The following is a 20217-nucleotide window of genomic DNA, read 5'->3' as shown; positions in this document are numbered from 1 at the left end:
AATGTTGGTCTCGAAGCGCTGGTAGGGTAAAAAGATTATGAGACATGTAGAGGCTCCTTAAGAGCAAAATGACGATTTGTAAGAACTATTTATTAGTCTAAACAAATAAAGAAACTTTGACTTTAAAGTTGGAGTATTAGGACTAGTCCTGATATAGTTCCAGGTGAAAGAAGACCCACGTCAATTTCCACTAGTGTTTCCTTAGCGTCACGCCCGCAGCGCTCATATAAGCGGCCGCGCGCACGCGCCGCGCATTACTGAGAGCAACGCACGCGCACACACTCCGCTGGACATGGCCGCTCGCATTGTAAGTACACTTTAATGGAGCAAGGTCTAGTCATAATTAGGATTAAGATGTGCCCTCAAAATATGTCAGTCAATTTTATGTCTGATCAAGTGAAATATTAAAATGACTTTGGCTAACCCCGCTTTTAGAGGTTGGGCCGATTTCTGAATTGAAATTTTTGGCTCAAGCGTGCTCATCCCTAATCATGAACTATTCATATTAAATTCATCTTTTAGTAAAAGAAGCACGCTCAAGTCGGAAATCTCAATTCAGTAACCGAGCTTTTCATTTTTTTTTAATGACAAAGTTATTAAATTTTAATAATAAAGTTAGTGGTAATGTATTGTAAAGGAAAAAGAGTGAAATGCATGATTCGTCTTTGACATTTTGAATCACTGTGTCGCTTTTGGAATCACATGCTAGATTGTGTAGAGCACATAAATGCACCCATCACAGTTGAGTTGAGTATACAATAATGTATTCACAAAACACTTTTCTAAGAGTTGCATCTGATATATACAAATGATACCTATGAATTCAGTCCATATCTTTGCTAGTTGTAAATAGAGATTATTGTATGACACAGTTCATTTTACAAATTCTTGAAAAAAATCTTCAACTTATTTTTTCTTTGCTCCATAACTTTCATTCTTAATTTTTAATTTAGTATGTTAAAAAACTGTCACATAAATATGCACTAATTAACAATATAAATATGCCTTATTTAATTTATAAGAAAGATATCTCACAATTTTTAACTAACATAAAAGTGTCTCATTGAAATATTTTACGTGATTTCCTGAGTTTTCCTTGTCCAAAGTTCAACAAAAATGAGTTAATAGCTTACTCAAATCTCAAATGATAATACCCAAAAATGTTGCCCTGAAATAACCCTCTAACATATTTTATTAAGGATGTCTTAAAAAGTATAAAAAGCCCGAATGTAGAATCTAATTACCTACCACTTAATTAATGTTACCTTATAAATCCTGATCAAAGCTTCAATTGAAACTGACATTTAACGGATGCAAGTTTTTCACGTTCTACTGATTGACTACAACTGCAGCTTTAAGTGTGCCATCTTTTATGAGCCGTATTTAAACAAGCCATCTGGGTGTCAACCTCGGAAAGTTCATTCGATAAAATTATAGCCTGACCAGGAACATAAAAACCCTCGCCATGTTGCGGAAAACCAATGGTACTAATTTCTTTTAATGGCAACAGTAACTGAAAACTTCATTGACATGTCACCTTGCATGTCAGTCTATTGCTGTCAAAGTGTAAACAAATTTTTAAATGTGCGCAATTAATTATGTGAATGAAATTGCTAAAATCTTTTTATAGTCGTGAAAGAAAAGTGGTTCACAATGTGTTAAAGTATTTGTCGAAGAGAAATACCAAGGGTTCGGACAATATTTTCATTGAATAATGTTTCCAACAAAGGTTGTCAAATTAACTGACATGTTTATCGTATAGTACAGTCCACTATGAAAATTAGCTGTGGTTTGTTTCAACTACCTATTTTAAAGTTTTTTGTCACTTTCTAAGTGTTGAATTATNCATGCTAATAATTTTAGCTAAACATGTATGGTTCTCACTGTTTGTACCTAACATCTTTATATACCATGTCTAATTGCAAATAAATGATTATGATTATTATGATTATTAAGAGTTGGAGTGTTAGGACTAGTCCTGAGATAGTCCCTGGCGAAAGAAGATCCGCGTCAATTTCCACTAGTGTTTCCTTAGCGTCACGCACCGCTCAGGCGGTCAACATGTAGACCCTGCTGGCCACAGAATAAGTAATAGTACAGGTACAGAAGGATTACTCCGCAAGACGATTTAAATAAATGCGAGTCTTGCTACGACGCGATACAGTGGAATTCAGCTCGCACAGCACTACGTACATACAATTTTATTCACCTACAAGTTTTGTCTCTTTCTATCGCGTGCCTCTGAACTCTTCTTACGCTGTTAGGGTTGCTGTCTAGTAGTGTCTAGTAAAAAATAATTAATATACTTATTTGTAATGATGTACGTATGTAGGTAAGTACGCATTCATTATGGAAAACCTTGCGAGAGGCCTTTGTCCAGCAGTGGACGTCATTAATTTGCTGAAATGAACGAACGCATTCTGAGCAGTAGTCATGGTAGGTTAGGTTCCTAAACTATCCTAAGAATTATTGATTACCTACATGGCCAACATACCTTTCAGCATCTTTGGGAAGCGAAAAAAGAGATAAATCCGGTAGATTTCTTTTCGAATTTAAACACTCGAACGCCGCACAATAATATTTCTTACTCTTTATGTCCATTTTGTAATAATACTTCAATCATAGAATTAGGTACTACAACGCACGCCAGCGTACTGACGGGCGCGCGCGTGACACTCGACTGATATAATACCCGCCGGCGGGGCGCTTCGCTGTAGGTAATTATCGGATGTACCGCGCGGAGTCCAGGATGCCCTGGCTACTTAAGTACTAGTATCTTAATATGTAAGTCTAGATATTAGCACGTCACTACCTTGTTTAATATACCACGCAATCTTGTATCCCATTCTTATAAGATACACCATACAAGAATGGATGGTAAATTCAGTGAACTGCTCCTGAATCGAATGTTAGGTACATTTCTATTTATTTATATTAACCGGCAGACAGTGGTGACTGAGTTTGTTGCGGCGCTTCTTCTCAGCACTTGCCAAATGTTGGTCTCGAAGCGCTGGTAGGGTAAAAAGATTATGAGACATGTAGAGGCTCCTTAAGAGCAAAATGACGATTTGTAAGAACTGTTTATTAGTCTAAACAAATAAAGAAACTTTGACTTTAAGAGTTGGAGTATTAGGACTAGTCCTGAGATTGTCCCAAGCGAAAGAAGACCTACGTCAATTTCCACCAGTGTTTCCTTAGCGTCACGCCCGCAGCGCTCATATAAGCGACCGTGCGCACGCGCCGCGCATTACCGAGCGAAACGCACGCGCACACACTCCGCTGGACATGGCCGCTCGCATTGTAAGTACACTTTAATGGAGCAAGGTCTAGTCATAATTAGGATTAAGATGTGCCCTCAAAATATGTCAGTAAATTTTATGTATGATCAAGTGAAATATTAGAATGACTTTGGCTAACCTCGCATTTAGAATTTGGCTTGATTGAACTGAACTGAAATTTTTCGCTCAAGCGTGCTCATCTCCTAATCATGAACTATTCATATCTTATTCATCTTTCTGAAAAAAAAAGTACGCTCAAGTTGGAAGTCTCAATTTAGAAACCGAGCTTTTAATTTTTTTTAATGACAAAAGTTATTAATCATTCATAATTTTAATAATAAAGTTAGTGGTAATGTATTGTAAAGGAAAATGAGTGAAATACATGATTCGTCTTTGACATTTTGAATCACTGTGTCGCTTTTGGAATCACATGCTAGATTAAATGCATGCTTAAATGCACCCATCACAGTTGAGTTGAGTTGTACAATAATGCATTCACAAACCACTTTTCTAAGATTTGCATCAGACACAAACTAATGAACTCAATTTATATTAATTGGTAGTTGACAGATTATTGTATGACTCAGTTCATTTTACAAGTTATTTAAAAAAAAATTTCAACTTCGTTTTTTTTTCTTTGCTCCATAACTTTCATTCTTATATTTTAATTTAGTATCTCAAAAAAACTGTCAGATAAATATGAACTAATTAACAATATTATACTAAACATACCTTATTTAATTTATAAGAAAGAGATCTCACAATTTTCGACTAACATAAAGTGTCTCATTGAAAAATTTAACGTGATTTTCTGAGTTTTCCTTGTCCAAAGTTCAACAAAAATGAGTTAATAGCTTACTCAAATCTCAAATAATAATAGCCAAAAAGCTTGCCCTGAAAAGACCCACTATTTAATTATGGATCTCTCCAAACCGTATAAAAAGCCCGAATGTAGAATCTAATTACCTACCACTTAATTAATGTTACCTTATAAATCCTGATCAAAGCTTCAATTGAAACTGACATTTAACGGATGCAAGTTTTTCACGTTCTACTGATTGACTACAACTGCAGCTTTAAGTGTGCCATCTTTTATGAGCCGTATTATAAATAAGCCATCTGGGTGTCGACCTCGGTAAACTAATTCGATAAAATTACCTTTTTTCCACAATACACTGTGTTGTAGAACACAGCACAGCACACAGTAAAAGCCCCTATTTAAAAAAATATAAAAAATAAATATTTAAAAAAGTCATAATGCCCAATGTAATTTTTTTTAACCGTCATTTTTGTAACCCGAAACTAAGAAAAAAGTAGACTATGACATAACCTACTACTACTACCTATTCACGTGGTGATCAAATCAAAAAGACAATTTTTTTTTAAATTTTAACTGAACTTTTTCATCATCACCTAACTAATTAAATGTTTTATAACACAGAAGCAAAAATGACAAAAGTGAAGCTTTTAGGTACGCTATTCTCAACTTTTTACTGAAACCATTTACTAAAATAATAAAAACCACGTTAGATAACGACATATCGATATCGGATTACATAGTAGGACCTTTGATCTAAAATGGATGAATGATTTTGAAATTGTGCGCAAACGCATCGGTTGAATGATGCGCTTCTGTATTTGGAGATGGTCTCCATTTATTAACTTGTTAAAATATATGTTTCGGTGAATGGATGAATTTATTTATCGTGTAGTAGGTACTTCAGACACTTTTAAGGATGTAATTTTTCCATTAACCTTATTAAGGGCAGTGGCTATAATTTCCATTCATTTAATCTTTTAGTAGAGCTGATGCAGTAATTTTATATTAGCATCCACTCTTTATTAAAAAACTAGCTGACCCGGCGAACTTTGTTCCGCCTTAATGGCAATAAATAACGGGATAAAAAGTATCCTATGTCCTTCTCCTGGCTCTAAACTACCTCCCTGACAATTTTCAGCTAAATCGGTTCAGCCGTTCTTGAGTTATAAGTGGAGTAACTAACACGACTTTCTTTTATATATATAGATTTTGTTGTATTTTGAGATTAGGTTGAAGTGAATTTAAATTGTTTTCGTCATAATTATTTTACGTGATTATTTTGATATGAAGTATTTGGTACTAATTTAAAATTAAAAAATAAACTATATAAAATTCGTAGCAAACCCTTCCATGAACATTAATTATTCTATAGGTATTCCAAACTCAAGCCAAAATTGATCCGCACTTCCTAAATTCTCTCACTGGTCATCGACTTCAAAAAAAGGCCCATTCTCTACAGTCTACAGTCTTTCCCTAAACACCCATTCTTAACGCAAATACCAATGTCTTCGTTCAACCGGCAAACGACCCATGGTTTTCCTCCACTGTGCAATCCCATCGAACTGGGTTGGCCGCAGCGACGCGCGACCCTCTGTGCGTGGCCCATAATTACGTGCGCAGGAGTGGCGCAAAGTCATTCTTCGCGACAGGTCGGATATGACAGCGTGCCGGCCGGCTAAATACGTGTGACATTTTGCAATTGTTGGGAAAAAATAATGCGTTTTTGAACGATGGTGGGAACAAAACCTATTTAACCAACTGCGCCAGAACGAGGGTTATGTTTTTGACCACCATATTTGTGTTAGATTTGCTTGTCCGGTAATAGCAACTCTTTCCACATCTAACAGTGGTTGAAGATTAGGCTGCGGAAAAACGCACAAACTCGTACACAGCAATTAATGAAAGTTTGCTACTTTTCTTATCTACTTCGCGGTACCTAATTTTAAAAATACCATCGTGTCATGACCCATAATAATAAAATTACCTACGTGAACAGGAGTGGCGCAAAGTCATTCTTCGCGACAGGTCGGATATAACAGCGTGCCGGCCGGCTAAATACGTGTGACATTTTGCAAGGGTTGGGAAAGAATAATGCGTTTTTGAATGATGCCAAGCACCATATAATGGTGGGAACTAGGCTTTTGATGAAAATGTCATTTGTTTGTGTTGACCACCTTTGGATTACTCAACAACTCTCTTCACGCCTAATGGTAGTTGAAGATCAGGTGTCGAATAAGGAATACTCAGTTTAAAGAAAATTCGTAAGGGTTTTATTAAACTTATCGGTAATTTAATGATTATTGACGAGAAAGAAGGCCTATTAATATAGTTGTTCAGTCCTGGTGGTCCGGGGATCCTTAGGTATGTTAGTTTTATCAACGGTCATTGCACGCCCTACAGTGAAGATACAACCTTATGAAGAACCTTTTACCGCATTTTAATTCCAGATTGTGTTTTTGTAAATAATTAACAAGCAACACCATTTTGTTCGTCTAACTTAAACAAGCTAATCTAGTTCGGTTAAACTAAGAAAGGAAACTTATAAAAACATGTGACTTTTGTAAAGATTTGCAAAACTGATATAGCGCTGTAGGCAAACAGCATGTATGATACAAATCTAACTTGTTATACAAAACTTTTGACGGACGGCTGTTTAATAACTAGTCCATGTAATATCCGACCGCACACGTTAAACAAGACTGACATTAAAGATCACATCTATGTTTTCTGGACCAGATATCAAAACTTTATAAAAAATACTAGCTTTCCGCCCGCGGCTTCGCCCGCTTGGAATTTTGTCTGTCACAGAAAAACTTTCAAAAACCGGAATATAAACTATCCTATGTCCTTTTCCGGGACTCAAACTATCTCCCTGCCAAATTTAATCCAAATCGGTTCAGTGGTTTAGACGTGAAAGCGAGACAGACAGACAGAGTTACTTCGCATTTATAATATTAGAATAGAAGTATAGATAGTATAGATTACGTTGCCTGTGGACTACTTTAAACATGTCAAAATCCTACATAACACAGTCGCTTCGCTGAATTTCCTGAATCTAGGTTAAAAGAAGGCCTTGTATCTCAATTAAAACATTGCGACTTACATGAGATATATGGAGGAATTCATACCATGCATTATGATTACCGTTTAATTCAAAAATAATTAACTGATAATATTTTATAATAACATAGTTATTACATTGATAGATTGAAGACTGACTGACTGACACACAAGTTTGAATTTATGCTGGACTTTGATATGGTCGCTTCATAATACAGCCATAGATTGTGCCAATATAGATCTGTACCATCCTAGACTGCATCCCACTTAACACCAGGTGCGATTGTGGTCAAAAACCTGCCTTGTTAAGCATAAGAAAACGTGTTTACGTTGAGTACCGCTAATAATTCATCAAAGTTCGCTAATGAAAAGTTCATACCTAATTTGAAAATTATAAATAACTTGAAAAAATCTAAAGTTAAATATTTGCAACAATATTTCTGTTAGATGTTTAAGGGCGCATTACGGGTTCATCCAGTGTCTTAGTAGCTCAGTTGGAAGAGCAGTCGCCCGGCAAGCGGAAGGTTGTGGGTTCAATTCCCGCCTTAGGCAGTTCGATTTTTTCAAGTTATTTATAGTTTTCAAATTAGTTTGAGATGCGACTCTTAACACTAAAAATTTAATAAGTTCATACCTAAGTAGAAGATATTTAAAAATTGTTTGCAGTGTATAAAGTCGGATATTTCCTGGACAGCCTGTGCCATGAAGCACAAAGGGCAAAGGATAATGCCCCGGTAATGGGCACGGATGTCATTGACCGCCAAACCAAACGTACTTGACGAATTACCATTGTCCTGACTGGTCCTAACATATTTTGAGTGACACGCGAATTTTATAGCAACAACATAAGAATTATGCTTACTTTTTCCCAATATAGGAAAATAATGTAGTTACAACAAAGCGGACATAATGGGTTGTCAAACGTTCAAAGTTTTCAATTCAACCGTTACTTTATATAATAATACCTACTTAATTTATAAATATTTTAACCAAGAAAATCAAGTATTTAAGATCGATATGTGTCATCATAATTTTGTTTAAAAATAACAAAAGAAAACAGTAAAGTAATTGTTCTGAAGAAATAGATCATATGTAATTTAACTCTAAGAATAATCTGGATACTAACTTGGTAATTAATTGTGCGTGTGCTGTACAGTAATGTAAAGTAACATAATGTAATGGAATTTCTCTTGCTCCTCATAATGATGGGGTTGCGAAATATGCTTCCACTTCCGAAGGCATTCGAGCGTATCTCAAATTGCAGGTCACGATATAAAGCTGTTACAAAAGGTGCGTAATAATATGCAATAATACATCACTTTCTTACTACCGCAACAACGTAAAGAACGTAAATCCACTAAGGTATAGTCGTAGGATCCAGCGTGCTATGGAGAGGGCTATGCTCGGTGTTTCTTTACGAGATCGAATCAGAAATGAGGAGATCCGTAAACGAACTAAAGTCGCTGACATAGCCCGACGGATCAGCAAGCTGAAGTGGCAGTGGGCTGGGCACATAGTACGCAGAACTGACGGCTGATGGGGCAGCAAGGTTCTGGAATGAAGGCCACGTACCGGAAAACGCAGCGTGGGACGCCCACCCACAAGGTGGACCGATGACCTGATAAAGGTAGCGGGAAGGCGCTGGATGCAGGCCGCTACCAACCGTGCGATGTGGAAGTCATTGGGGGAGGCCTATGTTCAGCAGTGGACGTCCTGTGGCTGAAATGATGATGATGATGATGATAGTAGTAGGTAGCACAAGCAGACACAATACAATAGCTGACAATAGCTAATTCCTCGTATGCTTACACTATGCGGGAAATTGCTCGAGTCGAAGCGCGAGCATGCATACCGAACTATGGGAGACACACGGCGAAGCATCATGAAATAAAAAAAACTCATAAATCTCTTTTATTTCAAAAAAATAATTCATGGCTTAAGCATCAGTATGAAGCCCATACGCACTTGTAGCACAAGTAACACGATTAGCCTCAGTCCCCTCAGTTGTGAATTCGGAATCGCCAGTTGTAATTTTAAAATCGCATCACAGAGTGAAGTAACTAACACCAAAAAACGGCAGAGCGAAGTGATTTCGAATGTTTCAACTGCTACGTTTTGTCACTTGTCTAGGAGGGCTAATTTTAGTCTAAGGGAGGGGAGCTTAGATTACATTACAGGAAACGCACAATATAATAAAAGAAAATAATGTAAGTAGCTGAATCTTTTTGCTATTGAGCACCATGAAAATTTAACACAATTTAGCCGATTTGTTTATTTTCACAATCGTTTCACAATGTCTATGATGAGGCGACCGCAGGAACGTCACTATTCGTGCAATCCTATCAATGAAGTACGACATTTTCTGGTGCAGATTTTATCGCCATAAATTATGAAACTTGATAGTCATGGATTTGACTGACAGCTGTCCGTCAAATTCCCGCCCCGCACCCCGCACTGTACATATTTTGTTCGCGATGTCTGTTCTATACGTAGTAATATTACTTCAATGCATATAAATCGAAATATTTTTTTACACTACTATGGTACTTACTTATTGTAGCAACCGTTATCCAGTTAATTTGTAAGCGGACGTATTTGAATATTTTATACTTTGTTTATAATTCTTGCAAAAATGAACTTAAATCGGGATAGCAAAATTATCAATGTCTTTTTGACATCGCTTTTGTCAAAACTTAAAGCTGCTTAAAGAAGTTTTTATTATAGGGATAAATTAACTAGAAAAAGGATTTAAAAATTATTTTGTAAATCCCTATTTTAACTAAAACTTAGGCCTTCTGTAGCCTTCCTAAAGTATCAAATTAGTTCATAGAAAACGCACTAGGGGCGCGTGAATCGTCCCTTAACAAAACGCTCCAACATTTTTTATTTTCACAAATTACAATAAGGTAATAGGTAATATTTTTAGGGTTCCATGCATACGTGCGGTACAAAAGAAATGTGAACCGTTTACCAAATTAACAATACACAGACGTCTAGGGTTTTCCATTACATGAATTTTTCTATTGAAATTGCGACTTATTTTTCTACCAACTGCCTGAGTTTTCATCTTCTATGTACGAGTAATTATTCCCAACAATGTTATCTTTACGGCCAAACCGTCACCTGATGTAACTTATGACGAATCGACCCAAGACAAGTGGGTGAAGGCTCTAACGGCCGGCCCATACTAAGCAGCGCGTCTTCCTTCCGATGGGACGTGGCTTATTACATTGTGACGTTTATTGCCGATATAAATATGTACATCATTTTACAAGTCTGTAACGTTAGTGACCACTGGATTTTGATTCATTTAAACAGATTTTAACGCGATACGCATAGGTAATACTGAAATATTACCTGTATTTGCCTGACGATCGAATTTCTCTGTTGCCACTCATTATTACTATGGAATCATTCCTAAAATCTTGTCAACTATTTACCATCTAAAAGTAACCATGCATATAAGTATGTTTTTGTTCCTTTTAGCTTACGTAAGCTATGTTTGCTTCTTCACAATAAAAGTATAGATTACATAATTACATAATATTCAAGGTGACCACATCCTAAAGAAAAAGCACAATTCAAATGTGCTGTCAAGATGACATCCGCTCGCTGTTAAATTGGTCGTGGAAGTCCTCGGCTGCCAGTTAGCTAACTGAGGGCCATGGTCCTCATCAATCAAGTTAATTTGGACACAAAGTTAAGACTTTAGTAAATGTCTAGCAAGAATGAGGGTAGTAAGGTTCAGTTTATATTTTTACAAATCGTGGAACACTAATACTTTGCTCATATTATATTTTATTTATACTTTCTCTGTGTACTCTATGGAAAACTTAGGAAAACTTAGGCTGAGATGCGCCACCTAATTTTGACCGTATAACTATGACGATAACCGGTGTTTTTTGTATGGAGTTTGACAGATTTTTGACGTTTGTCAAAGTTAAAATAATATGGTGCAACCCAGCCTTAGATAAGCTTGACGAGCACTACGTCAGTAAAACCACATTGACGTAAAGTTCTGAATAGAGTCCGTGGCGGAGCGCGGCGCAGTGTGATAATCGCCTTAGAGGTGGAGCATCACACGTTGAAAGGAAGACAAGATTTGAAACGAAATCAAAGGGCTACGGAAGGAATCTGAGATGAAAACTAAAGAGAAAATCTTCTATATGTCTCTCTTTGTAGAAACCCATCTATTGTTAATATACTATCGGAGATAAATATGTAGATAGTCCAGGAATGTGCGATCCTAACATTGTATGCATATGCGTTCACTGGAAGTAGTAAAAATAAACTTAATTGAAATGAATCGATGACGAGATGTCTATTAATTACCATGGCGGCGATCGCAGGCCGATATATGGCATGCATTTGCATTCATTTGTGTGAGCATAATATGCGGAAATGCATCAATAAAAAAGTAGAATTTATTCGATAAAACTTAACCCAGCATTTTTCTGGAAAACTCGGCACAACATTTTTTCGACAATCGTGAGGGATGCGAGTTCGCTTAGGCTGAGTTGCACTACCATTTTTACGTAAAAATAACAATAACCAGTGCTTTTTGTATGGAGTTTGACAGATTTTTGACGTTTGTCAATGTTAAAATAAGATAGTACAAGTCAAAAAAAATGTTAGAGTACAATAAAAATAAAAACAATATTTTGTTACTTGGACCACCGCCTTAAAAAATTACTTAAATATAATTATAATTATTATTAATTAATTATAGGGTTGCTATCAGCGTTGCCAGTTTTTTTTTTCGCCAAGTCGGGACTTTGGTACTTTTTGAGTAAAAATAGCGGGATTCTTCCGTCAAAAGCGGGACATAGTAAAAAAAACGTATATAATCAAAGGTTTATCTTTTTATTTGACTTAAAATTACGTTTACGTGACAATAGATAGCAAAAGTAGCCATAGAAAATGTATTTTAACAAAAAAATAATATTTTAAATCAGATTTACTCTATCGTTAAATTCGTCTTTAGAATAAAAAAAGAAAAAAATTAAAAAAGTTTTATTCTTTAGAATAATATGGCGTTTCAAACAATAGTCTGGTGAAGTGAGTGTCTCTCTCCGAAAAGCGGGACAGAGCCTGTCCCGCGCGGGACATTTAAATTTGATTTAAAAATCGGGACGTCCCTCCAAAATCGGGACGTCTGGCAACGCTGGTTGCTATTTACTTAAAGTTTGCGAATAATGTCGTCGGTCCACCTTGGACGTCGTAAAGGTAGCAGGGAAGCGCAGGGAAGAACAATTGATCAACGTGGAAGGCATTGGGGGAGGCCTATGTTCAGCAGTGGACGTCCTAAGGCTGAAATGATGATGATAATGATGATTTCGAATAAAAAATTTAATTGAATCGACTCTATCGATTGATCCGCTGATTTTATTTATTTATCATTCAATATACTATTTTGTGTTGTATCAATATTGTTGCGGAAAGATGAGACAATGTCGTTGTTTTTCTCGTCTGCGGCGCATTCAAAGCAGACGGTTATTTTTTCTCAGTAATCGTCGATGTCTTGGATTCGAATGCCTTGAATAGTTTAATAGCAATTAATCGCACCATTGACATCACTATTATAATTGTTGTTTTATTTATTGTAGCAAATGAACGATGACACGTTTTATCATATACTAACTTATACCAGCGGCTATGCGTTGATTTCTGTCTCATCTATGGAAGTCCTTCTCACGTAGTCCACAATTAAAAACACCCACCTGTCGTTCCCACCTATGTAGCCAGGATCTGCAGCTTAACCGCCAATAAAAACCCAACCAATGAAGGTCAAATTTGTCCCGGGGGAAAGTTAAACTGTCATTGGACCCGCAACGAAATTAATCAGAAGAACATAGGAGGAGTTCGAAGTTAAGGTTCGACTTCCCTCCATTGCAAAGCGGATGACAGGTGACAAACAAAGGTTTAGTGTAGTAACCTTTATGAAAACGATATGCACCATTAAGGAGGCCTATTACTCACCTACTTATTTCATACCAAAAGTATTCATTTGAATATTCATTTTCCTTAGCAGAACCTGCAAAACTATCAAAATAATTGAATCTCCATGCAAATTCATAATAACAAAGAACAATCTGTGTGTGCCTTTTTAAGTGAAAAGGAAAACCATGATGAGTCATGTTGACATTTACAGGTTCAATTAACTCCCTGTAGTCCTCCCTGAGAGTCCTTGCTTTGTCTCCTTTTTGTTTGAAGATTGAAATGTACAAGGTAACTCTCATTCGTAGGAAATACTTATTACTCTTTTGCTTATTAATCTGTTTAAATGGAAGGAATTAATTTTATTTTGAAGTAGGCCCGTGTCATGTGGTAGATATCAAAATAACTTCGGACTTAGCTCAATTTGACGATCAAGCGCCTCATCACATCACAAGATTTACCGGGAAATCAATGATCCTAAAATCAACCTTTTAACAAGAGTAACCTTTTCCGTATATTTCTTTTATTTCCTGTTTTGTTCCTTCTTTAAAATAAATTCGTCTTGAGATCAAATTCATGGTGGTTTACATAACAGATCCATTTAATCTAAATTCACTAGGCCTATATCCAAGGCTCCCACTCTGCATTCTTAGCGTTAAATCCATTATCACTGAGAGATTTCGCGCGTTGCGCAAGAGAGCGTTTTCCGGCACCCGGCCTTTGGGACCTTAGCGAAGGTGACATGACACATCCTTCAATGAATTGTAATTATGTTTATTTGGACGTAATCTAGAGCCGATTGTAGCTCATAACGATAGCTCTTTAATTATTACCGAAGATGTGTAATAACGTGAAATGTGATCACATTCTTCCATTGATGAGATCCTTCTTAAATCCACAGACACATACAGAATATGCCTTAATGGAATCGCTAGCTTATTGCACCCTCCGAAGATAAATATGTACAACAAATCGACCGGCCCAAGGCAGACGTCGATTCAGCCCATAGGGCAGTGGGCACATTTAACAAAAATCGGCCAAGTGTGGAGAGGGAGGGTGGCAAGATGAAAGTGTGACAAAGTTTTATTTTGGTTGTGAGCAAACTGCCTGGGCCAAGGAATATTTTCAACATTGTTTTCTGGATAAAAAAACGGCTCAAACCTGTGGCCAAACTAATTCGCTGCTCAAAGTTACCTACTTTTGGTCTTCACTTGAATATTTTATTAACATAATAATATTACTATTTCCAGTTCACATTGGCAGCGCTGTGCGCGGCAGTGAGTGCCGCGCCGCCCGCTCCTCCGCGCCTGTACTCGCAGCACGCGCCTGTGCAACTGCAGCAGATTAGCCCGTAAGTGCACGCGAGGGACATTGCTATTATTATATTGGCAGGAGTAACCATTCTTGCTGTAAAATTGCTATGACTGTGTCAGTAGGGATCAAAAATCTATTAAAACAGTATTTAAATAATAATTATTTAAGCAATATAATAACATCGATATACTTATATGTATGTAGGTGTTTCAAAAATAACTGAACCTCATTTTTTTTCCTCTGTTTCAGATTAGACTATTACTTGGATAACCCGGAGGTAGCCAATTATTACAACCAAGGACAACAGAAACAGGGTAGGTCAATAAAATTTACCATTCATAATATTTTTAATGCAAGTATGTGTGTTTAGCTGTAGCTATAAATAATCCTAGATACAGTGCAAATGAAATTTGCCAAATCTGCCATTTGCTCTGATGAAATAGAGACGGTCGTACTCCTATAGTAAAGACTAATGACCTGATACTGATAATGATGGTAAAGATTAATCATTTATCTCGCCTCGCCTCTCCACCACTGCAATCAGGCGACCACTGAAGACCAGGGTCGTGGTGCTGTGCACTGCAGCATTGTGCTGATGGATTCATACAATGCTGTTAAGTTCTGTCATTTTCTGTTTTTAATGTGCCAAATTTTATTTATCTAATATCACCTCAAGCTTTTCCACACACTTGCTCTACTTTTTTATGTAAAACATTCCAGCCTCCTCCAACGCTGGCCCTGGTGCGCCGTCTCGGCTGGAGACCTTGGAGCCCGACAGCGAGGTGGAGCTCATCCCAGGAGCGCAGCAACCACAACAACCCCCGCAACAGGTACATAAATAAAGAACACCTATCTAAAGTTACCATTTAGACCGCAGCAGGTATGAAAACACCACCCAGCTGCGGTTACTTATTTAAAGAAGTGTTTAATATTACTATGTAGTATGAAGAAGTATTACGAGACGAGATATACCTTGGTGAAAACTGCATCTCATCTACTGGCCCCAGATACCTTTTAGATTTAAAAGAAAATGTTCTTTGAACATGCAAATATTGCGACAGACAGTTTGCCTATCTTTCAGCGCCTACATAATAATAGGGAGCAAAGTATCTTTCTCACATTAACAATAAAATGTCAGGCGTACTTTAAATTACTGATTTTATTTTCCAGACACCAGTATCTCCAAACATACCTGGTCTCGTCCCTGGACAGCGAGTCTTCATAGTTCACATGCCAGTACCTGGTTACAGGTATGTACCCATCTACATCTTATGAAACCTATATGAAATGTGCTGTTTTTCACAAAAAAAATTTCAACATAGTTTTGTAACCATAAAGTAAGGTAACCATAAAATACCATAGGCCGGAAGACGTAGCATGAGCAGATCTCCTACTAGGTGGACTGACGATCTAGTGAAGGTCGCCTGGATGCGGGCAGGACCGGTTGTTATAGAAATCCTTGGGGGAGGCCTTTGTCCAGCAGTGAACGTCATTTGGCTGAAATGAACGAACGAACAAACCACTGGATGAACACTAATACTGCCAGTATTATGCAACTATAATACATATTTTACTGTTACAGACCTGGCACCATTGGTGGTTACCAGCCCGTTTACATAGTGGCAGCAGCACCTCAAGGAAATGTGCAGTATCCTGGCAGTGCGCAGTTCCCCGGCAATGTTAATGGTACACTTTCTCTTTAATATCTTTAATTTAAATATTCTCTCTACAAAAACATTCCGGATTTAATTACTATATTTTGACCCTTAATCAGGCCCAAAAAATTCATTGGTTTTCAACCGTATCTTCACAGCATAAAGGTCAAATGAATGTGGGCTCAGTTAAAGTAGAGCCTGGTTAAGGGATAATCAACAATCTTAAGAAGTTTAGAGCTATTTAAAATGAAGCTAACTATGTAAAATATTACAAGGACTTTTGAGCATCTATTTTCTGCAAGTATGAAAAATACTAAAATATAAAAGAAGGACTATTAAATCGAAACAATTTATTTTATTATGGCTAAATCTACTATATAAAAATAAGTCGGGTTTTCCTCCCTGACGCTATAACTACAGAACGCACGAACCGATTTCCACGGTTTTACATTCGTTGGACAGGTCTCGGGCTCCGTGAGGTTTATAGCAAAGAAAATTCGGGAAAAGGGGGTAAAACGGGATCCACGCGTACGAAGTCGCGGGCGGCCGCTAGTCATTAGATAAAAATGAAAAATAACAAAATATTAAAATTCAACTTTACAGGCTACCAAAACGCAGTCCTCCTAGACCCGTCAGGCCAGGCAGTGTCCCCACTGCTAGGGTACCCTCGGTTTGGTGTCCAGCAGCACCCTGGCTTCCTCGTGGCACCGCAGCAGCAGCAGTTTGCTTACCAGCCGGAACACCCCGGCCAATACCAGTAAGTGGCTGTGCAGTCAGTTATATGTATAAAAGCGAAAGGTCACTGGCTGACTGACTGACTCACTCACTCATCACGAAATCTCAGAAACTACAAGTGCTAGGAGTCTCAAATTTTGCATGGGGGCTCCTTTTAGAAATTAGGTGCTCACTAAGACGGGATTTTGCAAAATTCAACCCTTAAGGAGGTAAAACGGGATCTAAATGTACTTTTTTTACTTGTTTTTGTATCGTGTGAAAATGTATAGTCTGTATGATATGATGATTTATTATGTAGATATGAACCTAAGTATAATAGAATAGAAATAATTTATTAATACAGAATATAATATTTATATCAGTACCTATCTAAATGACAAAAAAGAAGGTAGGTATATGTATAAACTGTGCCAACGAGCTCCCGCTCAGCGTGGCTCAGTATTTATCGTGACATGCTCAAAAAGGCATGTCTTATGTTAAATCATATCTTTTTGTATTCTATGAAAATAAGACTACTGACTTTCATTAAATATTCAAGAAAGCGGGTTGTTTATAACGATTCCACTATTGAAAACATATAATTAATTTTAATTTAATAATGACTGTATAATTATAAGATGCACGAAAGGTGGGCTTATCCATGTGACAGTCACTACCTTTAAATGCCGATACTGTGTGCCTACCATGAGTTTACGTTAGGTGAGCTCGCTAGCGAATACGTCAAAAATTCTATGAAGATTTTATTTCTTGAAAGTAGCCGCTAGGGGCGCTGCACAATATGTCATACATTTAAATGTCATTTTTTTACGCAGTCGCTAGCGAGCACACCTAACGTAAACTCATGGTAGGCACACTGGTGCTTTTAAAAGCAGTATTTTGAAATTAATCTCCAATTTAAATGTTTTTTTTTCTTTGAATACAGACAAGCTCCGCAAGCGCCATCTGGTGCGCGACCCGTGCAGCTGTCGCAGCTGATCGCGCTGCAGACGCACGCCGCCAACACCGCCAGCAATCCACGAGCTGCCAGCACCGGTGAACAATATTTTTATTAAGACAAATTAATTAGTACAATTTTTTAACTAATTACAGTTTTATGTTCAATAACACTGGTCGGCCGTTTGATGTAGTGGTTCAGAACGGACTACTATGCTGAGAGGTCCCGGGTACGATTCCCGGCCGGGCAGAAATTGAAATGATGAATTTTAATTTCTGTGACGGGTCTGGGTGTGACTATGTATAATATTTATGTATTAAAAAAAAAGTATATAAGTAGTATATCCGTTAAGCTAGCACCCATAACACAAGCATTAAGTTGCTTACTTTGGGGCTAGCTGGCGCTGTGTGAAATTGTCCAAAGATTTATTTATTTACTGGGATTATAATAATAGCCATAACTCAACAATGAAAGTTCTTAAGTGGCGACCACGAGCCGGAAAATGTAACGTGAGCAGGCCTCCCACTAGGTGGACCGACGATCTGGTGAAGGTCGCGGGTGGTGCCTGGATGCGACCGGCGCAGAACCGGTCTTTGTGGAAATCCTTGGGGGAGGCCTTTGTCCAGCAGTGGACGTCTTTCGGCTGAAACGAACGAACTCAACAACTCACAATCGAAAAGAAATTAGATTATAACATTTTGATAATTAAATAGTCTCCAATATTTCGGACCATGATCATGGAAAAACTGATTAATTTTGCTGAAAGATGCTTAAAACTCGGTTTCCATTCAACCTCTGCGATCATTCTTGGTACTTAAAGGCGTCCTTTGTGATAGCCTAGAGTCATCAGAGTCGATATACGACACCAAAAAGAACAATGAATTCTCTTATTATCACTTCAATAAAACAAATAGAAATCCACAAGCCTCTATCCATAAGCACATCTAAAAAAAATATACTGCACACTATTTATTAATTAAAGGGACTATTCCCATTTCTCGTTCCCACCGCTGCAACTCCTGTGTAGCCAGGATCTACAGCTTGACCGCCATAAAAACCCAACCAATGAAGGTCAAGTTTGGGGAAAGTTAAACTTGCTGATTTCTTCGAGCTAAAGTGTTCTTCTTTTGTTTATTAACTTTAATATCCTCATCCCAATTCCAGACTCTCAACAAAACGCCGAGCCGAAGCGCCTGGCTCAGCTGCGCGAGAGCAACGAGAAGGAAGCGGACAACCGACGCAACTCCGACTCCCGCGACAAGCAATAACTTCACTACTTTGAGAAAATTCTTGGTCTGTAGATATTTAGATAGCAATGAGGGTTTTCACGAATGAAAGATCCGCTAGATGGCGGGACGTGGATGTGCTGACTGCTGCGTGATTGGTGGATTTTGACATATCTGTCAATGTCATGTCAAAAATAACCAATCATGCAGCATTTGGACCTCGCGTCTACGTATTGCCATCTGGCGGATTTTTCATTCGCGTAAACCCTCATTGAAACACAAGTTCTTGCTTAACTTTAAAAAAAATTAAGGTTACACAGATTAATTTTGTCTCGAATATCGTTCTAAAAACAGAGCGAATTGAAAAGCCTTATACAAAAGATAGGATTCCTAAAACTCTTTTCTTTGTAATGCCATTTGAAAGAGTAGTTTCCTAAAAAATGCAAAACAAAATTAATGATATTAAATAAAGAAGTTACCATGTTAAATATGTTTCTACAGACTCAAGAGTCAATTAAAAAAAAGCGTGTATATATTTTGATTTTATGTAGTAATTTATTAAACACGTACGAAAAGAAATAACCGAAGTAAACTATTGGTACAAAAGAATTTATTACTGCAGCAGAATGAAGAATGTCAGTTTGTGATATTAATTTGAATTTGTACCTGATTGATGTTAAAAATCTTGAAAGTATTTTTAGATTAAATTGAATAAATACAATTAAATACTTGTGCCTTTCATTTCATTTCCTTTAAGTATAAAACCATAAAACGGTTCAAAAAGTATACAAACAATTTTATTGATAGCCTTTGATAACCGTTGTCAAGCAATTCACCTACATATTGACGTCTAATTTAAACCTAGACAAGTGGTTTAATCAATTTGAATGTTTTCAACAGAAATCTTCCGCGTAAAACTCCTTACCTGAAACATAGTCGCACTTAAAATAGTCAAATTAAATAGTTTGACTTCGAATCTCTCTAGGAATTTCACCGGAACCAACAAAAACAATAAATAATTTCAAATGGTCCTCATCTATATCGTTTGCTTCTCCAAATCTATTAAACTTGTGTCTATGCTAGACTACGACTTCTCAGACTTATCTCTCAAACAAACGCCTCCAATCGTTCGTTACTCTATCACTGAACAAAGCTACAATTTCCCTTATCTAAACTATGGCTTGTAATTGCGAATCCTAGGAAATGTAATGGCAAAAACGCCGGATGATTTCTCGGGAGTAGGGTTGCCAGGCGTCCG

The 20217-nt window shown here is 37.2% G+C and overlaps 1 protein-coding gene across 2 annotated transcripts; it reads left to right on the top strand.

Annotated features, from left to right (window-relative positions):
- Nucleotides 1-225: 225 nt before the first annotated feature.
- LOC114353133 (uncharacterized) lies at nt 226-19542 on the top strand. 2 transcript variants are annotated; one of them, XM_028304972.1, is made up of 10 exons: nt 226-307; nt 14346-14446; nt 14659-14723; nt 15130-15239; nt 15580-15659; nt 15992-16095; nt 16668-16821; nt 17722-17831; nt 18898-19054; nt 19207-19542. In XM_028304972.1, exons 1-9 carry the CDS (start codon nt 293-295, stop codon nt 18999-19001), a joined length of 843 nt encoding a protein of 280 aa, XP_028160773.1. In that variant the 5' UTR covers nt 226-292; the 3' UTR covers nt 19002-19054; nt 19207-19542. The 2 variants fall into 2 exon arrangements, with proteins under 2 accessions (XP_028160773.1, XP_028160772.1); XM_028304971.1 differs by lacking the exon at nt 226-307 and adding an exon at nt 3261-3300.
- Nucleotides 19543-20217: the final 675 nt, after the last annotated feature.

This window comes from Ostrinia furnacalis, unplaced genomic scaffold, assembly GCF_004193835.3.
Source record: "Ostrinia furnacalis isolate ACB-3 unplaced genomic scaffold, ASM419383v2 OfSCF1629, whole genome shotgun sequence".
Classification (NCBI taxonomy): Eukaryota; Metazoa; Arthropoda; class Insecta; order Lepidoptera; family Crambidae; genus Ostrinia; species Ostrinia furnacalis.
Note: the sequence above shows the minus strand (reverse complement) of the source record. Positions and strands in the feature narration are given on the sequence as shown.